This window comes from Mesoplodon mirus, assembly GCF_964341445.2.
Source record: "Mesoplodon mirus genome assembly, chromosome: 4".
NCBI classification, from domain to species: domain Eukaryota; kingdom Metazoa; phylum Chordata; class Mammalia; order Artiodactyla; family Ziphiidae; genus Mesoplodon; species Mesoplodon mirus.
In genome coordinates, this window is record NC_138979.1 from 161432611 (window position 1) to 161450199 (window position 17589).

A 17589-nucleotide genomic window follows, 5' to 3' on the forward strand; every position below is an offset into this window, starting at 1 on the left:
GGCGGTGAAAACACTCTGCTGTCTGTCACCCACGCGGGGCCAAATGCTTCAGAGAATCCGGGGAGCATCAAGGAGAAGGCAGCAGCCTCAACTCTGGGGATGAACAAAGGCCTGGGGGAGGGCTGCGCCAGTCCAGACAGCTCCAATCAGAGACGCAGACCATGCAGGCCCTGCGAGAGGGGCCAGAGTGAGCCCGTGGGGATGGAGAAGGCCAAGGGCACTGCCCAACCTCTGTCTTATTTCCAGCAGGACCTCAGCATCCGTTTTCTATGTGCCCTGTGGGAGGCTTTTAAATAGCAGCAGGAGGATTTGGGGGAGAAGCAGCACAGTTTCAAAGGGGAAAGTGTGATGATGGGGCTTTGGGGCCATTTCTTGCTTTATTGGGAGATACTAGCCAAGGCATGGGTACAGAAAAGGCCCAGGGATGGACTTGGAAGCCGGTGGTGCTGTGGTGCTGGGGGCTTTAGGCTTAAGTGCAAAGCCTGGATCCTTCCAGGGCCTGCTTGGGATTTGTGCACCCACCACAACCATCGGTGGCCTGCACCCTGAATTTTTTTTTTTTTTTTAATTTGGCTGCGTTGGGTCTTCTTCGCTGCGCTCAGGCTTTCTCTAGTTGCGGCGAGCAGGGGCTACTCTTCATTGCGGTGCGTGGGCTTCTCATCGCGCTGGCTTCTCTTTGTTGCGGAGCACAGGCTCTAGGTGCACGGGTTTCAGTAGTCGTGGCTCGTGGGCTCTAGAGCGCAGGCTCAGTAGTTGTGGCGCATGGGCTTAGTTGCTCCGCAGCATGTGGGATCTTCCTGGACCAGGGCTCGAACCCGTGTCCCCTGCATTGGCAGGTGGATTCTTAACCACTGTGCCACCAGGGAAGTCCCTGCACCCTGAATCTTGACTCCATCTTTGGTCAATGTGTTTCTGGGGATGGCAGCACCCAGTCCCCAAGGTTTGCTGGCCTCCTGCAGACAGAGAGAAGAGGCCATCCCTGGCAGAGACAATTCCTTATAAGCATTGAAGAAAAGGTTATGCAGATGCAAATGTAGGCAATACATCACTTTTATAATTATAGAATCCAAGCCTGTGGCATGTTTCTCTTGAATCTTTTATTCCATTCATTCATTTGACTAACATTTGCTGTGCCCCTACTCAGTGCCATGTTCTATGCCAGGTGCTGGGGATACCCAGGTCCCCCATTCTCCAGATTAGCAGGGAAGGCAGCTACTACATAAGCAGTGAATTACCGTGGGGTGTGACAGAGACTCTTACAGCGGGGAACTCAAAGTGCTGTAGCAGCATAGAAAAAGCAGTTAATTCTACCTGGGGAGTCAAAGGAGCCTTCCTGGAGGAGGCGGCATTTGCTCTTGAGGGTTGTAAGAGTGTACAAATAGGAAAGGAAGGTCATCTCGGGAGGGCCTGGCTGGCTTGGAGAAGGGTGAGACGTTTGGAGTCGAGAGCAATGGCAGGAGGGAATTGATGTGGCTGCAGAGGCAGGGTGGAGCAGCCCCCCATCCGGGTGTCATCCTGGCCCAGTTGATCTCTTAAACTTCCAGCATTGAGCCTCTTTGCATCTGCTGCTAGCGCAGCTTCCGTTGGCTTCCAGCTTTATGTAGGATGAGGCCCTACGCAGGGGTGGGGTAGGGAGGTGGGTCCTGGAGGACAGAGGTTGTGTCTCCTAGGAAACGGCGGCTCTGCCAGAACCCCAGAACCCTGTGAGCCTGGCAGGGCCCAGGTTGCACACATCACCTTGGCAGTTTGTGGGCAAACCCTCTCGGCCGAGGGGAGATTGCACTGCCAGCCACTTCCTCCAGTTCCTTCCCTCTGCCTGTCGTCACGGTTACCTTGGCCTTGTTGGGGGTGAGGTAGAGGTTGGGTGGAATCAACTTTGTCCGGGTTTCTATTTCCCCAGATGCAGGTCAGCCAGAGGAGCTGTCACTTCTGGTTCTGTTTCAAAGGAGGCCAAGGGGCTGGGAGGTGCTTGGGTGCGGCCGTGTTGACAAGGCGCCTCTCCAGCCAGCCTCCCAGGCAGGGTGGGAGTGGGTCAGGGAGAAGCTCCAAGGTGGTGGAGAAGGAGAAGGGGCTGTGCCCTGCCAGGGCCTGTGCTGAGGGCCGTGGGTGCTGGTCTCCAGCCCAGGCCCTCGGTCTTGAGCTCCTAGAGCATGCTGGGAGTGCAGGCAGAGAGGCTGTTTATTTTCCTGGCCTGAAGCCCTTTCGGCTGAGACCTTGTTCCAGGCCTCAGGCTGCCAGAAGCACCCGCAACTGGCTCCAGAAGTGAGAGAGTTGGCAACCCTACACTTCTCCAGTGGCCTCGGACTCTAGGCCGTTCCCAGACCGGCTGGTCCTGTGTATCCTCCAGATTCTCCTGGTGGGTAATGGACAGTGAGAGGCATCACGTCAAAGTGATCCTAATGGGCTGGGGCTGTGGTCAAGAGCAGGAAGGTTGAAGTCAGAGAAATCTTGAGTTGGAAGCCTGACTCTACTGTTTCCTTGCTGTAGGGCCTTGGGCAAACTCAGCTGTTGAGCCTCAGTCTCACCATCTGTGAGATGGGACAGTCATAGTACCTTCCTCATCAGACTTTGTAAGGATTACATGACCTGTGTTTAAAGCATTTAGCAAAGTAGGCAACAAATGGCAGCTCTTGTTATTATTATTAATGAAACAACAATAACTGCAGCTTTGAAAGTCCGTGTTGGTGGGCAGCGAGCCTTCTCCTTCCCATTCTATGGGCCCTGTTTCATGCAGGGTAAATTTCCTAGTGTGTCTCGGGGAGAAGCAAGCCTGGAGACTCCAAAGGCCCCTCTGCCTGTGTCCCAAGCAGGGCACTTTAAGGAGCCCATGGGATCCTGGGATGCAAGTGGGTGTCCTCTGCCATGCAGAGGCAGAGAGAAGGATGAACCCAGGTGAGGGGCTGGGGAGATTTTTCCATCACCAGGGGATAGATCTGAGGGTTTGGAAGGACCGAGAGGGAGGACAATACCTCAGGGAGGTGACAGTGGGGCAGAGGGTGAAATCAACACTCATGCCCAAGGTGTTTTGAAAGGAAGTGCCAGGGAGCCGCTGACCTGGAAAACAGTGCCCAGAGGGCTTGGGCCAGGCAAGAGAACAGACCGCCACCACCCATGGGGTGTCACCTGTGTGAGGAGAGCACCAGGCTCTGGGCCTCCTGAACTCTGGCAGAACCCAGGTGGCCCTGCCCTCCTGGGGCACTGACTTCTCCCAGGGATGCCCACCTACTCCGAGAGCATCCTCGGGCCGGCTGGGAAACGCTGCCATCCCACCCGCCAAGAGGCCAGAGGGCTGGCAGTGCGGCTCACTCACAGCGAGATGTGGGTTAAGTTGTCCATCTGCTGGTCCGAGCGTAAGGAGGGAAGCTGTACGCCAGGCTTGCCTCAATGTCTCATCCATGGCTCTTTGCCCTCACAGCTAGACGAGGAAGAAGAGCGAAGGAAAAGGCGTCGGGAGAAGAACAAAGTCGCGGCCGCCCGATGCCGGAACAAGAAGAAGGAACGGACGGAATTTCTGCAGCGGGTGAGCAGGGCAGTGGCCAGGGGGGACCCCGGCCTTGTCCTTTAGTGGCTAGTGTGCTTATGGACCGGGAGACGCCATCAAATGCCTGCAGAATCAATGTGTACTCGCTGGCATCTGCCCAACCGGCCTCGACCCCTCTGCCTTCCCTGCCTTCTCTCCGATGCCCCCTCCCTGAGCCAAGACGCCCAGGGGCAGCCAGCAGCCGTTCCGCCCACCCAGCTCCCTGGACCACCAGAGAAGGTGGGAGGAGCCAAGATCCCCCCCTCTAACTGAGGTCAGACCCGCGGTGCTGATGGGCCCAGAGGGCCCAGGACTGGCACTACCCATGTCGGTGCTCTGAGGGCTACCGGAGTTGTCTGGCATGGGTGCAGATGACGTCAGTGAGAGCTCCCTGCACGTGGGCAGTGGACGTAGCGATGGGGCAGAGAAAAGTTCCTCCCTCGCGTGCGGGAGGCTCTTCTGGCTCTGCCTCCCGTCCGCTTGGCCTCAGCCCCACCGAAGCTGACCCCCGAGCTCTTGGCTGTTGCCTCTGGGACCAGAGGTCAGCTCTGCGTGCCAAGGCCAGTGGAGGGCCGCCTTGCCTCGTGGCCCTCGGAGCACATCCCTGCCCTTTCATTTGGAATGTGCCAAATAGGCCTTCCCTGCTCCTCAAAAACGGTAGATGGGTGTGAAGGGACATGACCAGAAAGCTAATTAGTCCAAGCCGGTGGTCTCCAGCCTCCCCACCCCCAATCCCTTGTAGATTTCTAAATAACAATAGTAACATCATAGAATAATAACATCACAGGTCAGGCTCCCTTCTACAGAGTGCAACCGTTAACACTAGTTGCTAACGTGTGAAGTGGGGCCCTGTGCAAAGCGCAGTGTACATATTAGCTCATTTTATCGGCATAATAACTGTATGAGGTAGGGGCCTGCGTTATTCTCTGTCTGCACATGGGGACCCTAAGGAAGGCACGGGGAGTTAAGTAACTTGCCCAGGTCCGTCAGCAGCTAAGCGGTAGAACTGAGATTCGGCCTGAGGCTAACTTCACAGCATCCATCCTCAGCACTCTGCCCTGCTGGCTCTCATTCATTCATTCATGGGTTTGTTCATTCCTTTGTTCATTCATTCTTTTGCTCGTTGATTGATTTGTGGACAAGTAGTCTTAAGCATGTACTGAGTGCCCAGCCCTGTGCTAGGTGCGCTGGGGACACACAGGAAGGACCAGTCGTGGTCCGTCCTGTGGGAGCTGGAGAGACAAGGCCAAGCTGGACTGGGTTTTCTCTGATGCTGGGGATCTGTGGGTCTCTTCTCATGCTTGCAACAAGCAGAGAGCAAATCTGAGATCCTGGGTGTCAACACCATGGGGCTGTGTGTACACCTCTGGCTGTGAGCCTCTAGGGCAGGGGAAAGGTCAGTGGAGGCGGAGTTAGACTCCTAGAGCTGGGAGCCCCTTGGAAGAGATGGTGGACCAACACCAGGTGGGAAGTTTTCAAGAAATTTCTAGGACATGGGTCTCACATAGGCCTTTAAGATAGATGGAGTGTCACATCCCTCATTTCCAGCCCTGAGTGCCTGTGGAGTTGGGCGAGGCATAGCAGGGGACAGAGACGTCTCACATCCCATCCCCGCCTTCAAGGGCCTGTCAGCCAGCCAGCAGGCAAGAAGGCCCACGTGAACGCACACCAGTAACACACGAGTGCAGCGAATGGTCAGCGCCGAGTGAGCGGGGCTCGCTGCTCCGCACATTCCAGTAACACCGGCTGAGCACCTACTGTGTGCCAGCCATTTCCCATATCTAGTTTAATCTTATAACATTCCACTGAGCTAGACATGGATGATCCCCATTTTAGACACGGACCCGTAGCGCACAGAGTCAGGTTACTTGCCTGAGGTCACACTGCTAGTGTGCGGTGGAGCCGGGACTCACCCAGCCGTTCGCTGACCCATGTGTCCATCCTTAGTGCTGAGTGAGTGGCCGCCACACAGTGGGCCTGCAGGCCATGGCTGCAGTGGGGTGGCAGGCAGGAAACAGGGATGGGATATGTGCTGAGCGTTAGGTTGGGCAAGCGCGGCAGGCTGTGAGCACAGATGGAGGGGCCCTGTCTGAGTCTAGGCTGCGGAAAGACCGCTGATTGAGACATAAGACAGGAGCGGGAGCCAACGCGTGGAAGGACAGGGCTGGAGGGGCCAGTCACCAGGAAAGCCAAAGCAAAGGCCAGAGGCAAGAGGCGTTGTTTAAGGATGTGGTGAAGGGAGTGAAAAAAATACCAGTGTAGCTGGAGTGTACAGTCCATGGAGAGAATAGGGCCCCAGAGCCTTCACCTGTCAGGTACTCCCTGTGCTGGGTTGTCTGGGGCAGTCCCGGTTTGTGCCTGTTGGCCTGGCCTGGTTATTGATGGCACATTCTTTCACTCTCTCACGTGTCCCCGTTAGGATGATGAAGTGTGTTGGTCATGGAGAGCCATGGGAGGGTTTCGGGAGGAGAGAGATACACCCTGTCGCTGTGGCTGCAGCGTGGGGCACGGAATGGGGAGCCGAGAGTAGAGTGGGAAGACCGGTTGTGTGGCGGTGGTGCTGTCCTGGTGAGAGGAGCAGGCAGCTGTGGACCAAGAGAAGTGCAGGCCTCGAGGAGGGAGGTTTCGGGAAGTCTGTCGGGGCTCGAGTCCAGCCCCCCTCATCCCCACGCCCGCCTCCTCCCCTCTGGCCTTGGAAGCAGAGGCCGGGTGTGAGGTTTAGGGCGTGAAGTCAGAAGGTTGTGTGCACAGTCAGTACCTGAAGACATGGGGGATTCTCTTGTAATTAATTAATTAGTTTGTTTGTTTATTTATTTATTTATTTATTTATAACATCTTTATTGGAGTATAACTGCTTTCCAGTGTTGTATTAGTTTCTGCTGTACAACAAAGTGCATCAGCTGTATGTATACATATATCCCCATATCCCCTCCCTCTTGCGTCTCCCTCTCACCCTCCCTATCCCACCCCTCTAGGTGGTCACAAAGCACCGAGCTGATCTCCCTGTGCCATGCAGCTGCTTCCCACTAGCTATCTATTTTCCATTTGGTAGTGTATATATGTCCATGCCACTCTTTCACTTCGTCCCAGCTTCCCCTTCCCCCTCCCTGTGTCCTCAAGTCCATTCTCTATGTCTGCGTCTTTATTCCTGTCCTGCCCCTAGGTTCTTCAGAACCATTTTTGTTTTTAGATTCCATATATATGTGTTAGCATACGGTATTTGTTTTTCTCTGACTTACTTCACTCTGTATGACAGACTCTAGGTCCATCCACCTCACTACAAATCACTCAATTTCGTTTCTTTTTATGGCTGAGTAATATTCCATTGTATATATGTGCCTCAGCTTCTTTATCCATTCATCTGTTGATGGACACTTAGGTTGCTTCCATGTCTTGGCTATTGTAAATAGAGCTGCAATGAACGTATTGGTACATGACTCTTTTTGAATTATGGTTTGCTCAGGGTATATGCCCAGTAGTGGATTGCTGGGTCGTACGGTAGTTCTATTTGTAGTTTTTTAAGGAACCTCCATACTGTTCTCCATAGTGGCTGCATCAATTTACATTCTCACCAACAGTGCAAGAGTGTTCCCTTTTCTCCACACCCTCTCCAGCATTTATTGTTTGTAGGTTTTTTTTTTTTTTCCTTTGAGGTAACGCGGGCCTCTCACTGTTGTGGCCTCTCCCGTTGCGGAGCACAGGCTCCGGACGCGCAGGCTCAGCGGCCATGGCTCACGGGCCCAGCTGCTCCGCGGCATGTGGGATCTTCCCGGACCGGGGCACGAACCCGTGTCCCCTGCATCGGCAGGCGGACTCTCAACCACTGCGCCACCAGGGAAGCCCTGTTTGCAGCTTTTTTGATGATGGCCGTTCTGACTGGTGTGAGGTGATACCTCACTGTAGTTTTGATTTGTATTTCTGTAATTTATTTTTAACACGTCAAATATTTACAAGGCTCGGAGGTACAAAGGTATATGTATGTGTATGTGCACACACACACACACACGCATATATATATATACATACGCATACACACATATACATATAATGTAAAAAGTTACCCTCCCATTCTTGACCCCTGGACACTCAGAGCCACCCTGGGAGATTCCTGTAGCCTCTCAGAGTTCACCTGCCAGGACCAGCCACAGCCCTGAAGGAGGCAGGCCTTTGTGGGGGTCAGATCCACGCCCTGCAGGCCCCAGGCCACTTCCGCTGCCTGCATTCGGGAGCGGCAGCCCCTTGGCTCCCCACGGCTATACAGCCGGCCTCTGTAACCCCGCTGTGCCTGACACAGCTCCCTGGGTGTGGCATCAGTGACACAGTCTCACACCCTCACAGCGTTCCTTGCTCTTCAGAGCCACTCTCTCCCTGATGGTCACAGTGACTCAGGAGGAGGCAAGGCAGCCCCATTCCACTGACTGGCATCTGAGGTTCAGAGGGATGAAAGTTGCTCAGCGTCACATGGTGGCCGAGTCAGGACCGGAGCCCAGAGCTTCCTCTGTGGCCCAGCACTCTGTTCAGGTGCCCAGGCTCAGGGACTTGGGAATCTTGTTCACAGCAGTGTAGTTGGCCAGTGGCAGCGTCAAAATGTTAACTCAGACAGGGCTTTTGGGCTCAGAAGTCTGTACCAGGCTTTTTTTTTTTTTTTTTTTTTTTTTTAACAGGAAGAGTTGGGAAGTAGAGCCCTATTTTAAGTTCATTAGGGTAACTTTTAAAAATAATAGAGTCAGAGAATCTTAATGCTTAAAGTCCCCTGGGCCAATCATTATATTTTAAGGGGGAAAATGAGGTCCGGAGAAGGGAAGTGACTAGTCCAAGGGCACACAGAAGGATGCCCAGCCCCTCACCCTGTGGGGTTTTTTTTTTTATTAATTAATTAATTTTTATTTTTGGCTGCTTTGGGTCCTTGTTGCTGCACGCAGGCTTTCTCTAGTTGCGGCGAGTGGCGGCTACTCTTCGTTGCTGTGCACGGGCTTCTCATTGCGGTGGCTTCTCTTGTTGTGGAGCACGGGCTCTAGGCGAGCGGGCTTCAGTAGTTGTGGCACGTGAGCTCAGTAGCTGTGGCTCACAGGCTCTAGAGCGCAGACTCAGCAGTTGTGGCGCACGGGCTTAGTTGCTCCGTGGCATGTGGGATCTTCCCGGACCAGGGATCAAACCCGTGTCCCCTGCATTGGCAGGTGGATTCTTTATTATTATTTTTTAAATTTACTTATTTATTTTTGGCTGTGTTGGGTCTTCGTTTCTGTGCGAGGGCTTTCTCTAGTTGCGGCAAGCGGGGACCACTCTTTATCGCGATGCGCAGGCCTCTCCCTATCGTGGCCTCTCTTGTTGCGGAGCACAGGCTCCAGACGCGCAGGCTCAGTAGTTGTGGCTCACAGGCCTAGTTGCTCTGCAGCATGTGGGATCTTCCCAGACCAGGACTCGAACCCGTGTCCCCTGCATTAGCAGGCAGATTCTCAACCACTGTGCCACCAGGGAAGCCCAGCAGGTGGATTCTTAACCACTGCGCCACCAGGGAAGCCCCGTCAACCTGTGTTTTTTCTGCTCCTTTCACTGACCACCGTGGAGGAGACAGAACCTCCTTCACTTGCATTAATTCCATTCTGAAACAACAAATGGTTTCATTTTCTCTAGGGCAGTAAATATCTACCAGGGGCAAAACGATAAACGGTGCTTCCCTGGTGGCGCAGTGGTTAAGAGTCCGCCTGCTGATGCAGGGGACACAGGTTCGTGCCCCGGTCCGGGAAGATCCCACATGCCGCGGAGCGGCTGGGCCCATGAGCCATGGCCGCTGAGCCTGCGCATCCGGAGCCTGTGCTCCACAACGGGAGAGGCCACAGCAGTGACAGGCCCGCGTACCGCAAAAAAAAAAAAAAAAAAAAAAAACGATAAACAAAAATGCAAGAAGAGTTATTCATTTCATACTTAAGGTGTGAAGATCCTAGCCCACGTTCCTGAATTTATTAGGAAAACAGATCAGGTAATTGCTGTTCTAAAACCACAAACCACTTCTGCAATCATGGTTAAAAAAAAAAATTCCTCTGAGCTCAACTTATACTTACACATTAAATAAATACATAGCACCAACGAATAAAACAGAAGAAAATAAAATGAAAAAGCAGTTAGTTACAGTCTGATAGCCAGACTGTCAGAGGTCAGGATAGTCCATGAGGTACCCATACATTTTCAAACCAGCAAAATATCATGCCATTCCTATGATACATGCACAGGGAAGCAAGTTGCCACATACACACTTGGTCTTTTTGTGCGATACAGGTGTTCACGTGTAAGGTGGGTTTGACATGCAGTCTTTTCAAGGACAAGGATGTGTGTGTACAGCGCTGCTGGACCCTGCCCCTTGCATGTCCATTGTAACTTCCATTCACTGTACAACCCAACTCGTGCCTTGCCCTCCCCACTGCTCTCCAGAGCAACTCCCTCCTCCCTGCTTCCTTGGATACCCCCCACCCCAGGCTCAAGGGCAGCGCTCCTCCCATCTGCCCATTCTGCAAATGCAGGCAGTCTCCAAGACCTGCCAAGTTTTCTTGGAAATGGCCTCCTCCTCTGCTTCTCCTCCTTCTTGTCTTCATATTCCCTTGCTCATGGCTTAAAGTAAAAATTCCGTAAGCCTCCCTAACCCTTCAGTTTGCAAAATGCTTTTCCCATGTGCAGTCATTTAATCCCCAGGATCATCATCTTTTTACAGATGAGATAACTGAGGCTCAGGGAAGTTAGGAAACTTACTCTTGACTCTGATTCCAAACCCCACCAGCTTTTCTGCTTCTGGCTATAAATCCACCTTCCCAGCTTTGTACCCTACTATATCCTAAAGTGACCTATGGTCACAATGGAGGATTTTTATCTCCTAAACACATCTTAAGCTTTCCCATGTCTGCGTCCTTGTTCACTCAGGGCTTGCTTCTTGAAATGCCCCCCACTCCTACCGACTTTCTCTGCTCAACGAGAGTCAACCCATTTTTCAAACCCAATGTCAGATCCGGCCATTTAGCCCACTCTCTCCTGGTCTTCTAGACCCTAGATGGCTGATGGACACATGATAAGCTCTTCCCTGCTCTATAAATCCTTCTTCCCCTTAGAGTGGAAGCTGCACAAGATCTGTGTTAGGGGCTCATGGGCCTCTGGACCCCCTAGAGCATTCACTGTACACAGCAGGTTCTCAGCACACGCTGGTGGGTGGGTGGATTGAACCGAAACTCCTGGAGGCAAGAGGCTCAGAGGCTTTGAAGTTGGAGCTAAAACCTTGACTGGGGGAACCACATGGTCAGAGACATTCCCAAGGTCACCAGGTTGTAGACCCAGTGAGCAGGCAGCTAAGATGGGCACCCACCTGCCCCAGACTCATGGTTTCACGTGGGGTCTCTCCTGGCCCTCAGCGATGCTATTCTCTCGGAATTTGGAGAACCATGGACCAGGCCAGCCTCCCTGTCGCACTTTATCCAGCTGAATCCAAAACCACCCTAGCTGGCTTTTAGTATTTTCCCCCTGAGCACTTTTTCCTTCTTTGAGGCTGTTCTCCCTCAGCGTCTGGTCATGAGGACTGTACATCTCAGCAGTTCTGAGTCCCCAGCCCTGGGCTGCCTCCGCAGAGATGAGCAAAAGGAACAACTCAGTCAGCCTGGCTGGTGTGGGGAAGACAGCAGCCCTGGGGCCCTGGAGAGCCCCGAGGGAGGCTGTCCGGCTGGGCCCCCAGGCGGGGCCGCTCAGCCCATTGCAACCACAGCCCACACTCGGTCTGATGCAGGTTGCCCGGCCTTGGCACTGTGGACATTTTGGATTGATAGTTCTTGTTGTGGGGTCCTGTGCATTGAAGGATATCTGGGATCATCCCTGATCCCTACCCACTGGATTCCAAGACCACCCACCCTCCCCAGCTGTGACACACAAAAATGTCTCCAGATATTGTCAAATGTCTCCTGGGAGGCAAAAATTGCTTCTGGTTGAGAATCACTGGTCAACCTTTGCTGGCCCTTGAGTAAATTCCAACCTCCAAACTGGTTATAAGTTTTGAGACAGAGTCCAAGAAATATCATTCCGGTGCCTCTGTATTTTCCTGTGTTGACCCCCAGAGCCTTGAATTGGTGTGCCCGTCACCTGTCATCATGAACAGGTGAACCCCCCAAATCAAATCAACGCTGCTTCCTCGCCCTGCAGCCCCTCCAGCTGAGCTGGAAGTTCTCTGGAAATCTCACTTGAGGTCTATTTAAAGCCACAGTTTGGATCCAGAAGGATGACTTCTGGATTGATTGCCTCCCAGTGGGCAGAGATTCTAGATATCAGGCGATAAGGAAGAGGCTGTTTAAATAATTATAGACTAATAACCAGGAAGCGCATGTTTTAGGAGGAATTACGTGACCACACTGGGCTTGTGGATCCTACAGGCCAGTATATCCCCAACATACATTTATCATACATAAAGCACCTTGCCATTGCACTGCCATCGCGGGCCACCTTTAACCCCTCCATGGACCCTCCATGCATCTGTTGTGATCCACTTGGCCTCCATTCTTGTCCCACCCTTTGTTTCTTGTGCAAAGGCCTTGAGGCAGGAGAGTATTTGGCATATTTGAGCAACAGCAAGGAAGCCACTGTGGCTGGAGTGGATTGAGTGGGGAAGAGAGGTGGGACATGAACCAGGCTGGCCCCAGGATATAACCTGGTTTCATCCCACTAGCAACACAGGCCAGTGTCACAGGTGTGACGGGCATGGCCTAAAGAAAGTCAGTTACCCCGGGGGACTCAATAGCAGATTCTGTGCTTCCTCTAGTGGGAAACTGGCAGACAGAAAACAGGCAAACGCCAGCCTGCTGTGCCCTGTGCCTACCCAGAGGGAGAGTCTCTGCCTGGAGCTGGTTCCCAGTGAGAGCCTAAAGCCATGTGTCTATTTTGCACGCAGGAATCCGAGCGGCTGGAACTCATGAACGCAGAGCTAAAGACCCAGATTGAGGAGCTAAAGCAGGAACGACAGCAGCTCATCCTGATGCTGAACCGGCATCGCCCCACCTGTATTGTTCGGACGGACAGCGTCAAGACGCCTGAGTCGGAAGGCAACCCGCTGCTTGAGCAGCTAGAGAAGAAGTGACCGTGGGCTTGGGAGGAGGAGGAAGAGGAGGAAGAGGAGGAAGAGGAGGAGGAAGGCACCAGAGGGCCCTTCCTTGGTGCATGAAAAACTTTACAACAAGGCTCAGCACAGCCAGTAATTAGTGGGGCTTTTTTGTGAAACTCAGATCAGCCACGTAAGGGGAAGAGCAGGCTGACGAAACCCAGAAGGACCCAGCGCTGAGACCAAAGTAGACTTGAGGGTGGGGCTGTCCTGCTGGGGCCCAGCTCAAATGAGGCAGGACAGAGGCACCCAGGCCGGAGAGACGCCCAGCCAGGCAGCCTTGGGCACTTCTCCGGCCTCTCCGCCAGGCCACCTACCCCAGGGACCTCCGAGCAGCCAGGAAAAGCCATGAGTTACAACCAAACACGGCTGAGGATGGAGCTGAGTAACACTGCCATCTGCCTGCCCCAGCCCTGACCCCTGACCCTGATGCGAGGCCGGAGAGGGCCGTGATGCGGGGCCCAGTGCGGCCTTGCTGGGGAGTAGCAGCCGGGTGCACCCTTGCCGGCCCTGCTGGAGTTTGCTGTGGGCACGAGGCGCGGGCGCCCTTCCAAAGCACATACTCACTGAATGTTTACAGACTGGCTGTCCTGGCAGGGCTTTCAACTGCACATGTTTTTTATCTTTCTTTTTTTTTTTTTTTAATATTTTTTACAAAAAAAAAGATTTTATACAAGCAATATATATATGGATTTCTATAATCACTCGATGTGATACAGTATAAATATGTTATGGTTTGTCTGTTACGAACAGATATCCAGCAGTTATGGCCGTTGTGTGTAACTCCTAAGTACTGTAGTCTCTGGGTGTTGCGGGGTGTCCGGGGAGGGGGTGGGGTGCGTTTCCATCCTGGTAAACCCTTCATAGTACTCAGTCCTGTATCGCTCAGTAAACGTTACTCTTACTTACCCAGCCGCCTCTTGTGGTGTCTGCCTAGGGAATGGGGTGCAAGGCACACTTGGTGACCTCCCAGTGTGCAGTGTCGGAGATGTTTGGAGCATCTGCCGTGGGCCCTTGGTTTTCACAACAGCCCTCCCAGGTAAGTATTTACATGCCCATTTTATAGATGAGGAAGTCGAGGCTCAGAGAAGTTAAATCTGCAGTACTTACTTTGCTCATTCACTCAACAAATGTTTCCTGAGTGCCAGCTGGGTGTGTGCCAGGTATGCTACAAGGGGCTGAGTAGTCCCTGGGGAATAAAACAAACCTAGGCCCTGCGCTTATGGACCTGACAGTCATGAGCTAAGTCCTGTGTGTGCTCCACACACTGTCTCTGTTCATCTTCAGAACAGCCTTATCAAGGAGCAGCCATTGTCCCCATTTGTAGATGAGGAATTCTAGGCCCAGGGAGTTTAAACTTGCCTTGTTGAGGACTTACTGGGTGACCAGCATACATAGTCTCATTCACTTCTCTCAACAGCAACAAAAGAGGCATCATTACCCCCATTTTAAAAATAACTGAGGCTCAGAGAGGGTAAGTAGTTCATCCAAGATCACCCAGCTAGTGAGAAGCAGAGCTGCTGTCTGAACTCTGCTTCCAAAGGCCCGTGACTCTCTCCACCTGTGGCCAGCTGACTGTGATTGTCCCCATGGTGGAATGTTTCACCTGATTAGAACAGGAGGCCTATGAGGCCATGGTTACAGATCTAGTTTCTGGGAGGGCTGGATAGAGTTCCAGGCTGTGCCATGGTCATGGAGTGAACCAGTGATGTGAGCATATGGTGTGAATGAATACTGCCTCCCCCCCACCCCACCCAGAGCAAGAACAGCTCAGTGCCATAGGCAAGAGCTGCCATTTACATGGCATGTGATGGTTCACAGGGCACTTTCATGCAAGTTACTCATCTGATGTTCCAGCTCTATGAGGCAGGTGGGATAGGTGTTTTAGTCCCATTGTACTGTTGTGGAAACTGAGGCTTACGAAGATTAACGTTCACCCAGCTGTAAACAGGCAGACTCAGGAGCTGAACCCTACTGTCCTACCTTATACTTGTGTGTTCTCTTTCCTCCATTACTGGGGCTAGATAACTAGTTGCTGATGGTGAGGCTTCACGTCAAGGACAGCAGTGAGCTTGGGTTGCTTCTCAGATCTTGAACAAGTCCTTCTGGGATGGACAGGAACCAAGAATAGGTCATTAATACACCTTTGGTTCCTTACTTCCTTATCTCAGGTCCCCTCTACCCAACACGCTTGGTGCGCCACGCCCAGCCCTCACCCTCCGAGCCCTGCCTTGGAAGCAGTGCCTGGTCAGCTCACTGGCAGCTGTAGTGGCACACGGCAAACCCTCAGGCTGTAATCCTTTGACATTTACCAAGCCTTGAGAAAAGTGAAGATGTGGACTTTACAGGCCCCTCATGTGACCTGGTGGACGTTCCTGCAGGGCCACTGCCTGCCCTTGGCTGTGGTTCCTCTGGTCCTGTGCTGGGTGCCGTGAGCCTGTACCTCCAGGACAGAGCCCTCCTTCGCCTCCGAGGACGGGCTGTCTCCCAGAATCAGTGACATGTGCTATGCTGCGGCCCACCTTTCCTCATCAGGACCACCGCTCCCTGCTGTGGGAAGCCAGAAGCCACAGTCACAGTCTACCTCATAAGAGCTAATGTTCACATGTTTTCTGTGTGCCTGACAGGTTAGATGTGCTACTGCAGCCAGTCCGTACTACGACCTTGCTGGGAGGTAGGTGCCATCATTCCCATGTTACAGATGAGAAAACCGAGGCACAGAGAAGAAGTAACTTGCCCAAAATCACAGTCCTTTGAGTGACAGAGTCAGGATGTTCTTACAGTCTGACTCCAGGTGTAAAAAGCTGACCTGGGCCTCACCCTGGGGGAAATGCTCTGTGTTTGTGGTGTGACCTCAGTTAATGGGAGAACTTGTCTGCAGAGGGCCAGGAGAGATGGCACAGGTTGAGAATTCCCAACTCTCAGACACCCATCTCCAAGTGTACATACAGAAGACATAACTTTAAAGGCAAGTAGGTTCAAGATCCAATCTTCTACTGACCAACCATGAGCCTCACTTTTCTTATCTGTACAGTAGGAACAGTAATCCAACCCCTTATCTGTACAGTAGGAACAGTAATCCAACAACCCCCTAATGGGGTTATTGTCAAGGTCAAATATGGAATGCATGTAGAAGTGTTTGGTGAAATACAAAGCTCCACAAAATGGTAATTATCTTGCCCTCTGTTCACGTGGATGGTTGTTATTTACCACGTAGTACTAATTACTTGAATATCTTTTATTCTCTAAAAGTGGCTGCAGAGTTAGTGTTCTGGCCATGTATCTGGTTCCTGTGGCAATGGATGCCTGGGATCCAAGACTCCTGGGTTCTTTCGGCTCCTGAACGGCCATAGCCAGCTGTGTTGGGCTCATCATCCTCTCCCTGGGCTTCCTTGTGCCCTCCTGCCAGGTGGTCATATATGAGACTTGTGCCACATCTGCCCAGGGTTGCTGTGAGAATCAGCTGGGCAACCCGAGAAGGACAAGACCCATTAGCAATCAGAGAGGCAGCAACTAGTATGTATTGGTCAGGATTCAGGTTAAAGGGAACTTACCTACACTGCCGGTGGGAAATTGGTGTGACTCCTGTGTAAAGCAGTTTGGCAATAACGGGTGACACTAAAGCTACACACATCTTTGACCTAGCAATTTCCCTCCTAAGGATACACCTTGGAGGAACCCTGGCATAGGGGCACAAGGAAAAGTACAAGCACGTTTACTGAATCTTCGTCTCTAATAAAGATAAGTTGCAAACAGCCTAAATGCCTATGAACAGAAGAGCAGGTAAACAAATTGTGTTTTCATAAAATCGAGTATTACTCAGCAATTATAAAGAATGAATCAGAGCTACAGGTATCAATGTGGGTAAACCTCAGAAACACACTGTTGAACTGGAGGATGGGGAGCAAGTTGCAGAAGCATGTACGCTATACCATTTATACAGTGTTTCCAAACATGGAAATTGATACTTTATTGTTTATGGGTACACACAGAACTGGGTAATAGAGGTACAAAAGCATGCACAGGAATGCTGTCAACATCAAAATAAGTAATAGGGGGGCTTCCCTGGTGGCGCAGTGGTTGAGAGTCCGCCTGCCAATGCAGGGGACGCGGGTTCATGCCCCGGTCCGGGAAGATCCCACATGCCGCGGAGCGGCTGGGTCCGTGAGCCATGGCCGCTGAGCCTGCGCGTCCGGAGCCTGTGCTCTGCAATGGGAGAGGCCACAACAGTGAGAGGCCCGCATACCGCAAAAGAAAAAAGAAGTAATAGGGAATTGCTCCTGGGGGGTGGGGAGGAAGGGGTTTGGGGATGGTATCTGCAAGGCTAAAGAGGACACTGGGTTTCAACTGTATGTGTAACATTTCATTTATTTTTAAAAATCTGAATCAAATGTAGAATAATGGAACTTGTCAGAGGTGAGGGATATGCACACAGATGCAGGTTATCTTCTTCATGCTTCTCTGTATGCTTGGTATATTTCCTAATAAAAAGAACAAGCCACAGACAACACAAATAGGTTTTGTTTTTCCATTCTTTCCTCGGCAAACTCAGGAAATAAAACAAAATCTGAAATTACAATAGAGTTGCAGCATACACTCTATGAATTTATGCAAATTTAATTGCATGCCTTGAGGGAGAGAAAGATGATTCAAAGCATGTGGTTTGTTTAGCTGGCCCTTCCAGTTAATAAGCCGAGTGCCTGGTGGTGAGGGTACCCCGGGGTGAGGGCACTTGGGGAGTGTTTATCTGTACCACTTCAGTGGGTCCTGGTCCCTACCCTCTACATAATGAGCCACGCAAGGTATGTTCAAGGTTAATTCCGATTCTACCTTTTCTTGTTACATTCTGAATATTCAACCCAATCCCTGTGTAAAATGCAACTCCACCACACCTTTAAGTGCAGCTTTAAAGCAAAGGGGGAACCTTTTAAAGACCCAGGTGTCACAG

At 52.0% G+C, this 17589-nt stretch overlaps 1 protein-coding gene across 1 annotated transcript in view; it reads left to right on the plus strand.

Moving 5' to 3' along the window:
* The window catches only part of JDP2 (Jun dimerization protein 2), a 41677-nt gene extending 28128 nt beyond the window's left edge, over positions 1–13549 (plus strand). The window contains exons 3-4 of the mRNA XM_082616994.1: positions 3416–3520; positions 12435–13549. Of these exons, the coding sequence (XP_082473120.1) occupies positions 3416–3520; positions 12435–12620 (291 nt within the window). The 3' untranslated portion in view covers positions 12621–13549. The remainder of the gene's footprint in view (positions 1–3415; positions 3521–12434) is intronic.
* The last annotated feature ends 4040 nt before the right edge of the window (positions 13550–17589 follow it).